The sequence below is a fragment of the Polypterus senegalus genome, chromosome 16 (genome assembly GCF_016835505.1).
Source record: "Polypterus senegalus isolate Bchr_013 chromosome 16, ASM1683550v1, whole genome shotgun sequence".
NCBI classification, from domain to species: Eukaryota; Metazoa; Chordata; class Cladistia; order Polypteriformes; family Polypteridae; genus Polypterus; species Polypterus senegalus.
The window spans coordinates 1,292,261-1,312,205 of record NC_053169.1 but is presented as its reverse complement, the minus strand read 5'-3'; the positions used below and the strand labels follow the sequence as shown (position 1 = coordinate 1,312,205).

Genomic DNA, 19,945 nt, shown 5'->3' with positions numbered 1-19,945 from the left:
GCCACCAGAGGGAGCTGTGGGGAGTGGATTCACTAGTTTTAAGGAGGTTCCGCCTGACCCGGAAGTGCTTCCAGAGTATAATCATGTGATACAGGAAGTACTGCTGGGGTCTGGCATATAAGAAGCCACTCAACCTGATCCTTGAGGTATGAGTGATAGTAGAAGCCATCGTTTGTAATTTTCAGTGTCCTGGGAGCACAGGGGACATTGGGTCTTGCAAAGTGAAACACAGGATGAAGACTAAAGCTGACAAACAATCACTTAACCTAGTTTCCATTTGCATCTCTTCAGAGTGGAGGTGAAGTATATAAGCCATGTCCCTTCGGTGCCACCAACTATTTAAACAGACGCAATACTGTAAGTTAGCATTCATTCTGAAACCTACTTCTTAGGAAGAGGGAACTGTACCATGTAGAGGCATTAGAACTGGCGACAGGATCCAAATATGCCTTTTCTTATTATTTTCGATCTTACTGTTCTTGGACATGAAACAGGGCGTACTCTGGCACCCCGACTCTTTATCTGTTACATGGTATTTCATTCATGGTATGCATCCCAGCTGTGTCCCACCAGATATTGTCAGTGCAAGTTGCAACACTACACTTTTAAAAATCAAAAGTCAAACAAAATGACACCTTTTCTTGGCTAACTAAAAAGATTACAATATGCAAGCTTCTGAGGCAACACAAGCCCCGTCCTTCAAGCACAATTTAATTACAATTAGACGTGATTTACATCTTGCCTGAAGAAGGGGCCAGAGTTGCATATTGTAATCTTTTTAGTTAGCCAATAAAAAGCGTTCTCATTACAAAAAATCTCATTACATCCTGTCACACACAGGACACAAGGGCTCAAAAGAAGGTAATTCTCGCTCAGACCAGGGGGCGCCAGAGTGCACTAATCCTTTCTCTTATCTCCCCGCAGACCAAATGGCAGGAAATTCCGTCCGACTCCCATGACGCCACTTCCGGTTCCGTCCCAGAAGACGTCACTCCCAGACCAGCAGAAGAGCCCACCTCATAATGACGTCATTTCTACGTCCCGAGAAGTCGCAGCCTGATGACCTCATTTCCAGTTCCGGTCCAAGATCTTCTTCCTTCCGTGTTTCCTAACCTGTTCAGTTCTGTTTTGGACTTCTGTCTGTAAACTTTTGCATTTGCAGCCACTTCCAATTATACGGGAGGCTGACCCAAACCTTTTTTGTTGTGTCGAGGCTTGTTTATTTACCACAATCCATAATGGCTAACATGGTGCAACACCCTAGTACTATATAAAAAATCCGGTTACTGCTATCTGCCCGCACCGAATTCATTGGTAACCCGAATCCCTCCTGAACCATTGAGAGTACAAACAGGTTAGTAAAAAGACACGCTCACCGTTTGATATACTCAACAACACAGGTGTCCCCTGGAATGAACATCCTCAAAAAGCCGATATAAACTCTACGAATCGCTCGCCCACCCAAGTTGGCTGGAATCGAAACTCAATACTCAAGCAGTCGGTGCCTGCAAAGTGAGCCATCATGCCACCAATTGCTCAGCATTCTAAAGTTATTTTAAATTTAGGAATTCTAAATAGAGGATGGCCATCTCCAGTAGAACATCTCCATGCATTTTACTTTAAATGGAAATACAAATATTAGACATTACCTGATATGTCTGCGTTTTGGCTTCACTATCGTGAATCTTGGTTGCTGGCTTGGACCTGTTTAGATTTTAAATCAGAAAAATACAGGTTTAGTATACAATAGTTACAGTGGATTCTGAAAATATTCAGAGCCCTTCTCCTTCTGCGCAGAAAGCCCCCGGGATCATTTTCGGTTTAAGACTTGGACTTTATCACACCTGAGGTCCTTCTCCTCAAGGGTTCCTACAAGAGCTCTTCATTAACTCTCCTCTGGCTCAAATGTTTCCTCTAATCAGCGCTTGAAGTGTGCCAGGACTCACTGGGTGTCCTGACTTGGCAGGAAAAAAGAACTACAGGTTTTGAGCTTCACTGGGAGATCCGCGCAAAAGGCAAAACAAAACAAATAAAAATAAAACAAAGCAACCAGACGAGAGGCAAAAATCACAGTCAAAACTCGGGCAAGAAGATGCGAAAAATCAGTCACAAAGAGCATACGATGAAGGTTTTGAAAGATTTATCATCTTCAGATTGGATAAAGCTCAGTACTACCGCCGACCTTTGATCCCATCTGCTGATGAACTCGAGGTCATGACCATGGAGACCACGCCCCTTGAAACATGGGATTAGACCCTCACAATGGTTCTCAAAATGGCTTCCACTATAGGAAAAGACCCCAAAAATCAGCCCAGATCATGACACCAAGACCTCTTCCAATTTCAACATATAGACCTTCGTCAAGGCCCATTTCTACTCGGGCACAGGCAGATTCAGACGTGGTTGGGCAGAGGGGATGCGTACCCTGGTCTGTTAATTAAACTCTTTTTTAAAATATTTCTTGCGACCCAATTTCGGTGTCTTTGGGAGCCCCAGTTAGGTTTTCACTCTTGGAACATCATCGCCAACCATCATTAACTGGGGTGCTGGGTTGGAGAATCACCACCTACTGCCAAAGAGGAACAATGTCGATCAATTGCCCGTGGTGACCCATCGTGAGACACTTCACAAACCGGTTCAAGCGTTTGGTGTTCTGGACTGCGTGTCACTTCGTGCTTGCAGAATCCCCCCTGGCTTTTCCCCTCTATGATTTTTATTTGTTTTTACATATCGATCTCGCAGATGTTTTCATTTCTGCCTGCACAAACTTTCATCGTTGCCCCGGGTCTGGCCAACTTCTCATCTTTAACCTGTGGACATTTGGCTGTTGCTCTGAGTTTTTAAGGTTGGATTGTGAAAGTGAAAATGGAGACATTTCACAAATCTGCTCCTTCAATAAGCGCACGGTTTCTCGTCTAGCGCGTGTGCAATTAATGCGCATGGGGCCACATGGTTACAAAATTCTGGAGGAACGCAGTCACTGACATGAGGGTCAACGTACCAGGACTGATGACAAAATTGATGTCACAAGCACCCTAGTGAATCCTTGCAGTGATGCAGAACTGTCAGGTATTAGTGGGCTTTGATTATCACAAGTGACACCCTGCTTCCCGCTCTACTGCCATTGTATAATCTCAATGACACAACGCTGTACGCTTCACCGTAACGGCTCCTTTTCTGAGCATCAGTGTCTCTTCAGGATTCTTCTTGGGGGACTTGTTAAAGTTTATCAGAGAAATAATCATGGAGGTGGCCAGAAGAGAAACGCCAGGAGACACCCAAAGATGAAAACCAAACCTTCATCTTAACCAAGAATTGAACTCTAAGAATCCGAAAAAGGGGTCGGAAACAACATAGAAACAAAATAACAAAAGACTCTTGTGAATTCTTTGTAGTTTATCCACAAACCTGGACAGCGAACAGGAGAACTGAGAGGAACTTTCCACTTTTGACCTTGGAAGAGTAGACACACAATCTCGGAGGACAGTTGCCTAGATGCCTATGCACAACATAGCAGTTGTCAACTTCCCAAAATGATGTCAAAATGATGCAAAAAACAATAACAAAATACCCACAATTAGAACAGGAAGAAGAAACTATTTGATCGAATGTCGCTGTATCGCCTTAATTAGAATCCCACCAGTAATTTGCCTCCATGTTAAGCACCGTCAACTAAAACCATCAACAGGAATCGAGTTTAAGCACGTCTTTTGGCTTCCTTTCCTCCTCCTGGACAGTTTGTTCGCAATAATCTTCCGATATGATACGTGTTACACTACACACCTGAAGAACATCCAGACTGAGGACGGTAAGGTTTCGACCATTCCTGACCTCAACACATCTCTTTGCACCCTCACCAAACATACCATGTGCAGTTTACTAGGCTTTACCTTTTCCTCAAGGTGGGTCTAGTGGAAAAACTGCTGGAAGGCCCCTCCATATTGACATCTTCAACTTCAGAAACTTCAGCAACAACTGGAACTGTTTGTGGTGGCTCTTGTTCAGATCCATCTATTTGACAGAAAAAAAACAAACACAGTAATGGAAACTTCACTGTATTCAATTTTACTCTTATTGTTATGACACACCGAGTTCTTATTAATTGTTGCCCACCCTCTATTCTCACAAATGTCAAATATTTGAAAAAAAAAAATAATGTGGACAAGTCTCCAAGTCGGAGGTCCAGGGTCTCTCTTGGAATAGAGTGGATTGCTCTTTCCAGGTGAGCAGAGAACAAATGCCCTTAGTGGAGGAGTTCAACTATCTCAAGATCTTCTTTATGAGAGATGATAGAAGGGAACGTGAGATCAATAAAGTGAATTGGGTCGGCAAAGGCTGTTCTTCAGATGTTGTACTGGTCCATTGTGGTGAAGAAGGAGTCAAGTCTAAGGGCAAGACTCTCGGTTTAACCGGTCGATCCACATCAATGTTCTCACCGATGGTCATGAGCTGTGGGTAATACCTGAAGGAATGAGATCACAAATGCAACCAGCAGAAATGAGGTTTCTTTACAGGGTGGCTGGGCTGATACTCCATGATAGAGTGAGAAGTTTCGTAATTCTGGAGAACCTCAGATTGTAGCCGCTGCTCCTCCGGATGTCAAGGAACCAGTCGAGGAGGTTTGTTATGTCGTAACCCTCCTATCCCTAAACATTACACTTGCTCTGGGCACATGTCACTTGCTGGAGACTCTGTGGCAGGACCAGGACACACTGGAGGAATTTTATATCTTGACTGGCTTGGGGACACCTGGGAATAGCTGACCTGCTTGGCATGCTACCACCTTGACCCTCACCAGGAAAAGCAGTTAAGAAAAATTAGATGAGATGTTGACAAGAAAAATCGAGGAATTGGATGCCTGCTGTATTTCCATTGATGGTGTACACAGAAAGATAAACATTTTCAAATTTCCAGCCTCAGAATTCTCCTCAGAGAGGAGAAGCTTTAGAAGGACACTTCACAACTGTGATGAAGTCCCTTAGGTGTGAATGAGAACGGAGTGTGGGCAGGAAATTTACCAGTGACAAAATATGTCACATCTGCACTATGGAGTACATTTCTTGTATAGTGTATTAATGACACGTTAAATTTATTTTAATATGTGTGTCTATTTTTTCCCACCTTCATTTTGCACAATCTTTTTCTTCAGGTACTTCCATGTTGTAGGTACGCGGTGGCAATTGCTTAGTAAAATTATCCACCATCTTATATACAGTGCCATCAGACTGCATTGAGCTAATTTCTCCTTCATAGATGTATTCATACCCTCCATACAGTACTTTGTGGAAGCTCCTTTAGCAGCAATTCCAGTTTTGAGTCTTCTTGGTATTTTCCCACAAGCTTTCCACACCTGGATTTGGGCAGTTTATCCCATTGTTCCCAGCAGGTCCTCTCAAACTCCATTAGATTTGATTGGTAGCATCTGTGAACTGCCTTCTCCAGGTCTCTTCACACATGCTCTATGGGCTTAGTCTGGGCTACTCACAGACTCGTCCTGAAGTCACTGTGGTGTTGCCTTGAGTGTATGCTTCAGGTCATTGTCATGGAGCAACATGCCAGTCTGAGGTGGTGTGCACTCTGGAGTGGATTTTCGTCAAGGACCCATCTGTATTTGACTGCATTCCTCCTTTCCTCAATGCTAACCAGTCTACCTGTCCCCGCACCACAATGGCATGATGCTGCCACCTCCATGCTTCACCATACAGGATTGTATTAGGCAGGTGATGAGCAGTGTCTGGTCTTCTCCTGACATAGTGCTTGGAGTTCTACCCAAAGAGTTCATTTGTTTGTCTCATCAGACCTCACGCACTCAGGTTCCATCAAACTGTTGCACACCTTTTACTCAAGAGCGTTTTTTGTCTTGACACTCTTCCATAAACATCTCATTGATGGAAAGCTTTGGTGAGACATTCATCCTTCCAACAGGTTCTCCCATCTCAGCAGGGGACTTTCAAAGCCCTATTAGAGTGGTTATTGGGTTCTTGGTCACCTCCCTGACCAACCAAGGTCCTTCTTGCCCAGTTAATCAGGTCAGCCTCTAGGAAGAGTCCTGGTGGTTCCAAACTTCTTCCATGTCACAATTCTTGAGGCCACCGAGCTTCTGGAAACACTCAAAGCTATACAAAGTTTGATCATGGTGGTCTACAGAGAGTTCTTTGGACTTCATGGCTTGCCATTTTGTCCTGACATGCAGAGTGAATCGTGGGACCATCTACACATCGAGGGACCGTTCTAAAAAATGTCCAATCAATTCAGTTTGCCACGATGGACTCCAGTTAAGTTCTAGAAACATCTCAGGGAGAATTAAAACAAACAGGACCACCTGAACATAATTTGAGGGGCCACAGCAAAGGGTCAGAGTACTTCAATGAAGAAGAGATTTCAGTTTTTGATTTGTAATAAATTTATAAACCTTTCTGAAAAACGGGTCTTCACTTAGTCATGATGGGTTATCGAGAGTAGATTGACTGGCAAAAACAGCAAACACCCATTTCAAATGAAGCATATAAACACAATAAAGTGTGCAGAGAGTGAAGGGGTGTGAGCCCACCGCATGTATCGCCTTGCACCTTGTTTCGTGTGAATCACTCGTCAGTACCACCACAAAATGATAAGCAGTTACTCGGACATCTCAAGCCGGTGCTTGAAGAAGAACACGGAGCAACTGAGCGACTTCACATTTTTAGTGCCCTCCTTGTGGCTTTAGTGTTGACATATGGTGGGACGCACTTCTACTTTAAGCACCTTCTGATAGCGTGTATCCAGTGTAACATGATAAAATAAACGCCTCTCACAGTGACAGTTCAAACAAAGTTAAAGTTTAACAAATAATAAAGGCTCCCCAAACTTCACAGATCCGTGTTTGTTTTGTAGGCCTTACCGAGAGCAGTTTTATTTGCAATGACCAGTCCTTTATCTGGTTTTTTCTTCTTCTTTATCTTCATCCCAGAAAACATTCCTTTTCTTAAAAGAAAAAAGAGAGAGAAAAAAATGAAGTAAATCTGAAAGTACAAATGTTTGAAACTGTAGCCTAAATCTGATTTGAATATAATATTGTATTTTAAAAACTGAGAAGCTGAAGAGTCAGACATCCCTCTCACAATAACCTAACATGGCGACCACAACAACCCAAGTGTCCCGTTAGTGTTTACAGATCGGAGGACACAGTCAAGGAACAGAAAAGGCCACACCAGGACCACCTTAAGACCCTGCTGAGAAACCATAGGCTGAAACTATGGAACGATCTGCTCACCATCACAGAGAGGACGCCAACCATAACGGATGTAAAGGTGAAAGAGGTGTCATGGGACCATCCCAGTAGGCCAGCATGTTTTTGTGCCATCAAAATTCATAAGCAGCAGGGGAAGCCTTCACCTGCCACAGGTGCCACGTGACACAAACTGACAATCACACAGTTCTCGTCCATTGCCTCCTGTTCTGTATGTTCTTCTAAACCCAGGGGTCTCCAACACGTCGCTTGCAAGCTACCGGTAGCTCGCAGGCCCTTTCCAAGTAGCTCACCAAAGGGTTAATGAATCCTACATAAATTTGAAAACTTGATTAGTCAAACTAGGGCTGGGCGATCTTTCCAAAAAATCATATCACGATCCTTTTAACAGAAAATCACGATCCACAATCTAAACTGCAATCTGTCTTTTCAATGCGGCATACACCTAAGAGAATATCCGGACTCAAACTCATCAAGACCGAAGTAACACTTTATTTTAAATATCAAACAAAGTTGAATTCAATTGTTCTTTCATTCACTAGCTAAGTGGAGTTAAGGTACACGCCCCGACGTTGGCGAGTGAGTGAGGAGACCGTCATTGGGCCGCTGCGTGTTTCTTGGATTCGCGCAAATACAGCAGTACCGCAAGTGAACTGTGATACACAATGCCAATACTGATGATCTGTGTAAGAGAGGACAGAGCCGACTATACTTCATTAGAAGACTGGCGTCCTTCAACATCTGCAATAAGATGCTACAGATGTTCTACCAGACGGTTGTGGCGAGCGCCATCTTCTACGTGGTGGTGTGCTGGGAGGCAGCATAAAGAAGAGGGACGCCTCACGTCTGGACAAACTGGTGAGGAAGGCAGGCTCTATTGTAGGCACGGAGCTGGACAGTTTGACATCCGTGGCAGAGCGACGGGCGCTGAGCAGACTCCTGTCAGTCATGGAGAATCCACTGAACAGGATCATCTCCAGACAGAGGAGCAGCTTCAGCCACAGACTGAGGAGACCCCACACTATGTGACTCTTCAAATCCACCCAGGGGGGTAAACGTTAACATTATACAAAGTTATTGTCTGTTATACCTGCATTGTTATCACTCTTTAATTTAATATTGTTTATATCAGTAGGCTGCTGCTGGAGTGTGTGAATTTCCCCTTGGGATTAATAAAGTATCTATCTATCTATCTATCTAAGCGAAATGAGAACTGGAATGTTCAAGCAAATTTTAGAAAAAACCCGATCTATATCCGTTAAGTAGTTCTTTTATGAAAAGCGGACAGACAGATAGACAAACATTGAATTTTATATTTTATATATTAGTAAACCTTCAAAATAACGTGAAGTTAAAGTCTCAGCCACATTTCTGGAGCTTATCTAGAGCCGGATGACCATAAGAATCTTCACCAAGCAGCTCTGAAAATGTCAGCTGTGTTTGGGTCTCCATACCTCTGCGAGTCTGACGTGAATGTCATGAAATCAAAGTTCAGAACACGACGGACAGACGGACATCGAAATGACTCCATAAGAGGTGACGCCGACGGGCTCCACTCCACCACACACCTCAGTGCCAGTCATCACATCACACATGCGACTGGACCTGTGAATAAAGTGACACAGTGACATGTGACAAAATGACAAATGATGAGGTCAGATCTGTGGATTTGGAATTGCATGGTTTTGTTTTAATTCAATAGTGCGACATCCACTAGAAAACGCGCACAGACATACAAAAGGCACTTGCAGGTGAACTCAGTATTTTTTGTGATGTTTTAATGCAAAATGTGAGTTGTGGACACCAACATTTTGTAAATGTTCAGGCAAAACGAGCTTAATCAGCTAGTGTCGGTTGAAATAAGCGATGAGAAGAAACGTTAGAAAACATGAGGAGCTCGCGGCCATTTTCATTATGTAAAATTAGCTCTCTCTGGGGGAAGTTTGGAGACCCCTGTTCTAAACTGTGTCAATCTTCCAATATTATGTCTTTGTGTAGAATATTAGAACAATTTTGACGAGAACATTCTGACATATTTGAAACATTTTGACAAGAACAGGCCATTTTGTTCCAACTTTATGTAACGTAAATGGAGTAATCACGCAGTTCTCACCCATTGCCTCCTGTTCTGCATGTTCTTCTAAACTCACAATTGCTCTGTTGTCCATCTTCTAACACCAAGTCTTTGTGTAGAATATTGCAACAATTTTGACAAGAACAGGTCATTTTTGATATGAACGTCTTGACAAGAATAAGCCGTTTTTATGCAAACATTTTGATGAAACCAAGCCATTTTGACGAGAACATTCTGACATATTAGAAACATGTTGACAATAACGGGTCATTTTTGGCGCAAGTAAATTTGATGAGAACGGGCCATTTCATTCCAACTATCTGTTACATAAACTGACTAATCATGTAGTTCTCGCACATTGCCTGACAATGCTCCGTTGTCCATCTTCCAATATGACGTCTTTGTGTAGAATATTAGAACAATTTTGACAAGAATGCGCCATTTTTTACACAAACATCTTCACAAGAACAGGCCATTTTTACGAGAACATTCTCTCATTTTTTTTAAGGACCCGTCACCCCTGGTTGGTGACCATTTCAAGACATGTCACACGAAGGATGTGTATTAAATCTGCCTCAGTGCAGCAGTGGACACTCGACATACAGTATTTATGTTGACAGTTTGGTATTTGTGCGTTTCTGCGTAAAACATTTTTGGCTCGTTTTTCTGGGGGTAAACATAACACAAAGGAGGTTACATCGCCAAGTAGGTCAAGTGATGCAAATATTAAATATGTGTATTTGAGTTCTTCACGTCGTCTTTTCACAAATCAGATGGCACACACACACACGACACCAGTTATGGCACCCAAGTGTAAACACAAATAATATAAGCAAACACACCAGATGTGCTGCTATGTAATAAGCGTCATGGCATATGGCTGGCTTTAGTGAGGTTATCACCGTGGACGTGGTGAGGAATGTAAAATATGAATTACATAATAATGATAAGCATAACCTCAATGTGACCCTAAACAGAAAATAACTCGACAATTGGAACGGGACGTCCACAAATGGGAATGCTGCTGTTTACTCAGGACACTCGACTTGACTGTGTAAACTCGTTGAGATCGTCTTAAACTTCGCTGCGGAGCAATTGCTGAGCTATCTGGACCCCTAGGGGTATTCCAGAACGCTAATTGTTGGGCTCATTTATTTTTTAAATATAGTTTTAATTTTGATTGTCATTTTGACGGCATTATAGTCGATTCCCGTTGTTAAGGCTGTCCAGGAGTGGGCGTGTCCTTAGAGGTCGTGGCCTGTCAATCACAACACAACGAGACTAAAACTCCTCCACGGGGTTTGCTTTCCCATCTCTCTACACGGATTCCTTTTTCTAGATTTTGTTTCTCTGGTTTTTCAACTCTCTACGAGTTCGATTTTTATCTCAGGTTACCGATTGTTGTTCTCCTGGTTCGGACCCTCACTATGTAGTTTTTTTTGACTACATCCTTGTCTTCCAGTCATCCTCTGAAGCCCCCCGCCTGGTGGGCATAACGACCATGACTAATGTCACGTACAAGCTGGTTACTGACTGCCCCAGCTCTCCGCTTTCTTATTTTTCCAAGTCAGACGCTCTTATGCCTATTTTATGGAAAATTGAGAGTCCACCTTATGAGAAGGATTCAGGAGTCGTAGTGGACTCTAAGCTATCGACTTCCAGACAGTGTTCAGAAGCCATTAAGAAGGCTAACAGGTTATATAGTGCCTTGACGTGTGGAGTACAAGTCACAGGAGGTTCTGCTCAGGTCTTTATAACACACTGGTGAGGCCTCATCTGGAGTACTGGGTGTAGTTTTGGTCTCCAGGCTGCAAAAAGGACATAACAACACAAGAAAAGGTCCAGAGAAGAGCGATTAGGCTGATTCAGGACTACAGGGGATGAGTTCTGAGGAAAAATTAAAAGAGCTGAGCCTTTACAGTTTAAATAAAAGAAGATTAAAAGGAGACCTGACTGGTGTTTAAAATGATAAAGGGAATCAGTCCAGTGGATCGAGATGGTGACTTTAAAATGAGTTCATCAAGAACACGGGTTGGAAACTTGTGAAGTGTAAATTTTGCACAAACATTAGGAGGTTTTTCTTTACACAAAGAACGATAGACACTTGGAATAAGCGACCAAGTAGTGTGGTAGACAGTAAGACGTTAGGGACTTTCAAAACTCGACTTGATGTTTTCTTGGAAGAAATGAGTGGACAGGACTGGCGAGCTTTTTTGGGCCGAATGGCCTGCTCGTGTCCAGTGTGTTCTAATGCCTGTCTGGTGGTGGGTTTTTAAAACGTTTTTGGTTTTCTTGAACTTCTGTATTTAAGTATTTCAATACACGATGCACCGAGTAGGTGTCATTAAAATCTGAAATGATTTGATTTGAAGATGGATCAACATCATCACCGATGGATACAGCTTCTCTAACACAAGTGAACGGTACATCAGATATTTGCAAATGAAACATAAAAGTACTGCAATGACCCCTGAACTTTGATGGACTGGCACCCCATCCAGGAATGAATATTAGAACCATTTTGACCAGGGCAGGCCATTCAGCCCATTAAAAGTTTTCCAATCCTTTCCATCAAATTTCTCCAAAATATCATCCAGCCAAGTTTTGAAGGTCCCATAAAGTCCTACTGTCTACAACACTACTTGGCTTTCTTATTCAATGTGTCTGTGGTCCTTTGTGTGATTTGTTGAAGAAAAACCTTCTAAATTCTGGGCAAAATTTACTGTTACGTTTCCAGCTGCGTCCCCATGTCCTTGGTTTAAAGCTGCATTTTTCAGTAGTGCGCCGTGAAAGGTACCGAAGTGAGTCATGAAAATAATAGTGTAGCGCACCAGGGTCTGAACCTGAGAAGGACAAGCTCCGCAGGTGGTCAAGACTTGTCCGAGGACGACAGGACAACCTGGAGAAGCAGACGCAAATGTTACAGACGCAGCACTTGGAAGGCTTCTCGTGGTTGCTAGAGTCCATCTGCCCTGGGTGGGTGCTCACCAGTGAGTCTCACGGGACCGGAGGATAGTGGGACATACGAGTTACCTCTCAGGGAGAGGAACGAAGCTGGGAGATGCCCCCTAAGTGCGCTATCTGTGATCTCAGAGCTGCTATTTTACCGTTTTTTCTGGTAGTCCCACCACTTCAGACAGTTGAGCACATGTACGAGATATAATTTGTTTGTGGTTAGTAGAACGATGGTGTGCTTTTTGGCTACAAAAAGTGGGCCACCACAGAAAAAATGGTTGGGGAACACTGGCTAAGAGTAGCACCCTCAATCCACTGCACCAGTTCCTTACATAATTTTAAAAAATGTCAGTCATGTCCCCTCTTAATCTCCATTCGCTTAAACTGCAAAGTCTAACTCCTTCAGTCTCTCTTCATACGTCTTAGTCCCAGTATTGGCTTAGCTGATCTTCTCTGGACTTTCTCTAGTGCTGCTACGTCTTTATTCGTGATATGGAGATCCAAGCAGCACACAGTACTCGAGATGAGGCCTCACCAGTGTGTTACAAAGCTTAACCCTTTGAACCCGGCCCTCCACGGTGTTTTGCACTAACCCTAATATATGCAGGACTTACGGATCTCCTTAAATCAACTCACCCACATTGGCATATGGGAAATGTGTTAAATGCCATGGCAAGAGCTTTTCTGGGATCTAGATTTACCTTCACACAAATTCCGCCTATTTTAAATTATGAACGCTCAGAGCAAATAAATTCCTTTAATAGGACTGTGGAACCTCTTCCTGATCCCTTGTCTTGTCCAGTGGGTGTTTTGGAAAGAGCGGGATGATGATTTATATTTAACATCTCAGTCGGCTAATTTCTCATTTAAAGTATGGTGGCAGAACCTAATCAACTCATATTCCATCCATCCAGCCATTATCCAACCCGCTATATCCTAACACAGGGTCACGGGGGTCTGCTGTAACCAATCGCAGCCAACACAGGGCACAAGGCAGGAACAAACCCCGGGCAGGACGCCAGCCCACCGCATGGCACACACACACCCACGACAATTTAGGATCGCCAATGCGCCTAACCTGCATGTCTTTGGACTGTGGGAGGAAACCCACGCAGACACGGGGAGAACATGCAGACTCCACGCAGGGCGGACCCGAGAAGCGAACATCCAGGTCTCCCAACTACAAGGCTACCACTGCGCCATCGTGCCACCCTAACTCATATTATTATGTCTTACCCCAACATAAACACTTAACTTAAAATTAGCAAATATGAGCCCTAAGGTTTTATAATCCCTAATTTAAAAAATATATATATTTATAACCCTAGTAATCCCTAGAATAATGTTTTTAGTAGATTTATTAAGTAAATATATAAATTAAGGTTTTTTTAGCTGCAATACTGAGATGGGCCACTCTGTTTGAACTATTTTTAAGCAGTTTTTTTAGCCAATTTTAAATATATTGAAAGTATTTATTTATTTATTTATTATAAATATAGTAAGTGATAAATTTATGGGTTTTATAGGAGTATGAGTCTTATGGTTGGGCATTGATAATTCACAATTAAAATTGATCACACTAGTGTTGCCTTTACGGCCATATCGCATCCCCTACCCTATCCCTAACCTTCACAGCAGTTGCTAGGAGTATTCTGGTCTGCAGTTGGGAGACCATTGATAAGGTCTTGCTGGTAAATCTTAAGACCTTTCTTTAAAAATGACCATGCCAACCCCAGGTTAAACGTATTTGTGTGGGGGTTGAGGGATATCACGAAGGTGAAACAACATCTCAACATGTCTGTGCCTGAGCTTGAACAGGTGTGAGAGAGACGCTTTCCATTGGCAGGACAATACTTAATGGCTATGCCGCTTTCTAATAGTCTATTTTTGGACAGTCTAATTGAGACGTCAGACGTGACTTTATCACTCTTATGGATCAAAATACATATAAGAGAGACATAAAAAGTAAATATCGTTTGATTCCAGAGTTGGTGCGACTGCTCTTAGAGACCAGTCTGCAAGCATCTGAGAAGATGAACGACTTCTAAATCAATTTACTTCCTACATGTAATTTTTCATATTTACTAACATTAAACTTTAACTACCACAAATCTGCCCAAGCCTGAATGCTGCCCAAGTTTCTCTGTGATGATCCAATGGATATCAGATTATCTGCCGGACCACCAAGCTTTACCAGCTTTTTACTTACATTCCTATCCATCCATCCTTTATCCAACCCGCTATATCCCAACCACAGGGTCACGGGGGTCTGCTGGAGCCAATCCCAGCCAACACAGGGCGCAAGGCAGGAAACAAACTCCGGGCAGGGCGCCAGCCTACCGCAGCAAATCATTTATATATATTAAAAATAACAGCGGTTCTAGTACCACCCCCTGTGGGACATCACTCTTAACTTCAGCCAGTTCTGATAAAGTCCCTCACACCATCACTCTCTGCTTCCTGTGTCTGAGCCAAATTTGCCATCCATCTACAAACACCACCCTGAAATTCCACTTCATCCAGTTGGATGCCCACCCTCTCATGTGGCGCCTTATAAAATGCATTCTGAAAGTCCAGATAAATCACCTCATATTCAACTGATTGGGCACTTTTCTTGCACTGGTTCCTGCCTTGTGCCCAGTGTTGCCAGGCAAGGCTCTGGTACCCACGATCGGGATTAAACAGATTTCAGGAAGTGGTTGCCCATGTTAGTCCACTTCTGACTTGTGGAAATTCTCCACAGGACGAGAACACATGAACTCCAGACAGACACCCACGGAGTGTGGGACGCTTACTCTGTGATGCCAACAACAGATAAAACATTTCAGCTTTGCCCTGTAGATGCAAAACTAAAAAACAGAATTTCACCCATTTTCTAGACCCACTGTGGTCGTGGGGAAGCTGGAGCCCATCCCAACAAGCATAGGGCACAAGGCAGGAATAATCCCTGAAGAGAACACCAGTCCATTCAAGGGTGAGCGCACACACACACACACACACACACAGTCAATTTAGCATCATCAAACCTGTTAGGCATAAATGCAAATTAACAAAAGCTGAAACGTTCATTTCCTGGAGCCTGTTAACCCTTTGTGCCCGCGGGCACTCCTTTGCGTGCCATGCACTTACTTTTGAGCTGGCGGAGTGGCAGTGTCCATTGTAGCTGCTGCTTTCCCAGAGCCAAATGAAAGTTTCCACCGATGGTTCTGTGTATTTAGAAGGGAGTTGCTCCTCCTCCTCCTTCACGCTCGCTGCTATTCATGAAGGTAAACACTTACTGTACTGACGAAAACGTGGCACCGCCTTACTGTAAATATGGGAAATGACAGGGCGGCTACCCTAAACTGAGCATGTGGGGTGGGCTTTAGTCTAAGGGCCGCGTCATAATCTATAAATGGTGCTGGTAGTAAACTGGGTGGGATGCGGACTCACAGCTCCTGGGTACAAATCCCAGTTCCATCAGTGTGAAGTTTCCAGTTCTATTCAAGGTTGGCCCTTGGCTTGTACCCCATCGTTGTTGGGGTAAGCTAAATCACCCCACATGACTCAGAACTCCATTAAGTAGGTTTAACAATCTCATGCCTGCTACATCAGTGTTTTCTAATGAACTGGCATCCCATCTTGGGTTAGCTCCTGCCTTGTGCTCAGAACTATAGGGATGGGCCCCGGCTCCCTTGGCCGTTTTTTGAAGCAAGCAAATTGAGAATCTGATGTAAAGTATATGTGGAATATGCTACAAAGATGCGTCTCCCATGAGTTGGTTCCTGCCTTGTGCTCTAGCAAAATTGAGGGAGGAAGATAGTGTATGTACCCCATAGACTGGTGTCTTGTCCTAACTTATGAGCCAAATCATTAGGAGCACTCGCCTAATATTCTGTTTACTCCTCTGTGTGCTGACCCACTGAGGCATGGACTCTGTGAAGGTGTCCTGTGGTATCTGGGACCAGGACGCTAGCAGCAGGTCTTCTAACTCCTTTTAAGTTGCAAGGTGGAGCCGTTCCAGAGTGGACTTGTTGGTTTAATAAAATCACACAGATCTAGGGAACTGGGAGGCCTGGACAACACCTTAAGCCCTTCTTGTGTTCCTCAAACCATTTGTGAAGTGTAGCAGGGAAAATTATCCTGTATTTCCAATTGGAGAATACTGTTGCCATGAAGGGGTGCACCTGGTCTGCAATGATGTTTAGGTAGGTGGTAAACATCAAAGTAATATCCACACGAATGCCCAAACCCAGGGTTTACCAGCAGAACATGGCCCAAAGCATCACGCACCCTCCACTGGCAAGTCTTCTTCCAACAGTGTTTCCTGGTGCCTTCTCATTCTAAGGTAAGCGATGCACACATACTCATAAAAACAGACCACGGGATTCAATAGACCAGGCAACAATCTTCCATTGGTCCAAGGTCCAGAGTGTGCCCATTGTAGGCTCTTTTGATGCTGGACAGGGGTTAGCATAGGGACTCTGACTGGTCTGTGGTTACAGTCTCATTCACAGCAGGTTTCAATTCACTGTGTGTTGAGACAAATTACTACTGCAGCCATCGTTGACATCATCGCCAATTTGTGCCACAGTAGCCTTTCTGATGGTTGATATCGTACTGCATAGTCTCTCAGAAACCTCTCATATTGATGAGTCTTGGCTGCCCAACACCCTGTCAACTGTTTGGGGTTTATCCCTCCTTGCACCAGTGTTGGTAGGTATGCACCATGAATGACCATGAGCATCCCACAAGCTTTGTCATTTAGGAAATGCTCTGACCCAGTTGTCTGGCCAGAATGATTTGGCTCTCCTCAGAGTCATTCAGGTCTTTACACCTAAGAAAAATTGACTAGGAGTACCAAATGACAGCATACCGTCTAAAACTGGGGTGCCCACATTCGGCTTGCGAGCTACTTTTAAAATGACCAGGTCAAAATGATCTACCTACATTAAAAATGCTATATTATATATATATATATATATATATATACACACACACACACACACACACACACTCACCTAAAGGATTATTAGGAACACCTGTTCAATTTGTCATGAATGCAATTATCTAATCAACCAATCACATGGCAGTTGCTTCAATGCATTTAGGGGTGTGGTCCTGGTCAAGACAATCTCCTGAACTCCAAACTGAATGTCAGCATGGGACAGAAAGGTGATTTAAACAATTTGGAGCGTGGCATGGTTGTTGGTGCCAGACGGGCCGCTCTGAGTATTTCACAATCTGCTCAGTTACTGGGATTTTCACGCACAATCATTTCTAGGGTTTACAAAGAATGGTGTGAAAAGGGAAAAACATCCAGTATCGGCAGTCCTGTGGGCGAAAATGCCTTGTTGATGCTAGAGGTCAGAGGAGAATGAATGGGCCGACTGATTCAAGCTGATAGAAGAGCAACTGACTGAAATGACCACTCGTTACAACCGAGGTATGCAGCAAAGAATTTGTGAAGCCACAACATGCACAACCTTGAGGCGGATGGGCTACAACAGCAGAAGACCCCACCGGGTACCACTCATCTCCACTACAAATAGGAAAAAGAGGCTACAATTTGCACAAGCTCACCAAAATTGGACAGTCGAAGACTGGAAAAATGTTGCCTGGTCTGATGAGTCTCGATTTCTGTTGAGACATTCAAATGGTAGAGTCAGAATTTGGCGTAAACAGAATGAGAACATGGATCCATCATGCCTTGTTACCACTGTGCAGGCTGGAGGTGGTGGTGTAATGGTGTGGGGGAGGTTTTCTTGGCACATTTTAGGCCCCTTAGTGCCAATTGGGCATCGTTTAAATGCCACGGGCTACCTGAGCATTGTTTCTGACCATGTCCATCCCTTCATGACCACCATGTACCCATCCTCTGATGGCTACTTCCAGCAGGATAATGCACCATGTCACAAAGCTCGAATCATTTCAGATTGGTTTCTTGAACATGACAATGAGTTCACTGTACTAAAATGGCCCCCACAGTCACCAGATCTCAACCCAATAGAGCATCTTTGGGATGTGGTGGAACGGGAGCTTCGTGTCCTGGATGTGCATCCCACAAATCTCCATCAACTGCAAGATGCTATCCTATCAATATGGGCCAACATTTCTAAAGAATGCTTTCAGCACCTTGTTGAATCAATGCCACGTAGAATTAAGGCAGTTCTGAAGGCGAAAGGGGGTCAAACAGCGTATTAGTATGGTGGTCCTAATAATCCTTTAGGTGAGTGTGTATATACACATATACATATATATATATACACACACACACACACACACACACACAGGGAGTCCTCAGGTTACAACGTATCGAGTTTACAACGCCCTCTCCAATAAAAACTTAAAAAATTGAGACATGTGTTTTGGCTAACGCCATTAGCGTCGTACTTACAGACTATGTGGGCGAACTAGTTTTGTTGTGCGTGGAGGAAGTGTTCCGTTTGTGTGGCTTTGTTTGGCGACTTTGTGGCCCTTATCATGGCTCCTAAATGAACGTCAGAGTCTTCAGATGGTAGTGCTTTGAAGAAGAGGAAAGCCATCACGATGGAAGTGAAATCAGACATTGTAAAGAGATCAGAAAAAATAAAATGTAAGGAATTTTTCTTACACTCATTTTTTCTGTTACTACAGTACAGTGTACAGTATAATATATTTATGTCCTTTTCCTTTTTCTGTGGCTTAGATGTGTTTTTATGTTCTACAGTAGATTATGATTTTTCAAATGTGTTAGGATAGGTAAGTGACTTAGCCTAGGGTGTGTTTCAACTTACAGCAAAATTCAGGTTACATCACTGTTGTAGGAACGGAACTGTGTCATAACCCAAGGACCCCCTGTATGTATATATGTATATATATATATATATAGCATTCGAAGTCTGAATCACAATCTGATTGTATGGGTGGTTACCTACCAGGTAAGGCTTGCGGTTGGTCTGCAAGTCGCCAGTCATCCGCCATGGGTGCCCTCTCAGTTGCGAGAAGCAGATCATAGAATGTTACATAGTTAACTGTCAAATAATGCAGAGTATGCGACACGTGTTTCACCCATTTTTTGGCTCATCAGGCATACACACTCCACTGCACCCCTCATCAGGGATCAAACCTCAGACGTCAGACAAATGCACTTCGATTGTGACATTGTGAGAAAAAAAATCCTCTTCCAATTCCACATCCGGCCCATACCCAAACCAACATTTTTTTTTTAAATCCCTTCTTTAGTTGATATAAATTAGAAGGCTAACTAGATCATTGCCAGAGTTTTGCAGTAGCTCGTGCGTTTGATCATGCGTGCGGGTTGACCAGTGTGTTAGAAGAAGAGAGATCTCAGACTGGCCACCATGTATGTCAATCAAGTGGCAAATGCCATAGGGAGGATATGATAGATTAACATTTAAAAAAATGTTTTTTTTTAATGCAATGCGATCTACCTGTCGATCGTGATCGACGCATTGGGAACCCCTGGTCTAAAATATCCCGGACCTCAACATGTTCCACTGTTACAAGATATCTGATGTCATTCACTTCACTTGGGAGTGGTTCTGATGTTTTTCTCATTAGTGTGTATATGTAGCAGATACATAACAACTATAAAAGATGGTGGTCCTCCAAGACTCAACACAGTTAAACACTCATTTACGTGTGTGACAGATGTCACACTTGATCGTGTTTTGACTTATACCACTACACCAGATACATGCTAATTA

At 43.4% G+C, this 19,945-nt stretch overlaps 1 protein-coding gene across 3 annotated transcripts in view; it reads right to left on the bottom strand.

Annotated features, from left to right (window-relative positions):
* Positions 1-15,429, bottom strand: part of fer1l6 (fer-1 like family member 6) — a 103,985-nt gene extending 88,556 nt beyond the window's left edge. For all 3 annotated transcript variants that reach the window (XM_039738573.1, XM_039738575.1, XM_039738574.1), the window contains exons 1-4: positions 15,387-15,429; positions 6,881-6,963; positions 3,891-4,011; positions 1,650-1,704 (exon numbers count right to left, since the gene is read on the bottom strand). In XM_039738573.1, coding sequence (XP_039594507.1) covers positions 1,650-1,704; positions 3,891-4,011; positions 6,881-6,963; positions 15,387-15,415 — 288 coding nt within the window. In that variant the 5' untranslated portion in view covers positions 15,416-15,429. The remainder of the gene's footprint in view (positions 1-1,649; positions 1,705-3,890; positions 4,012-6,880; positions 6,964-15,386) is intronic.
* Between the last annotated feature and the right edge of the window lie 4,516 nt (positions 15,430-19,945).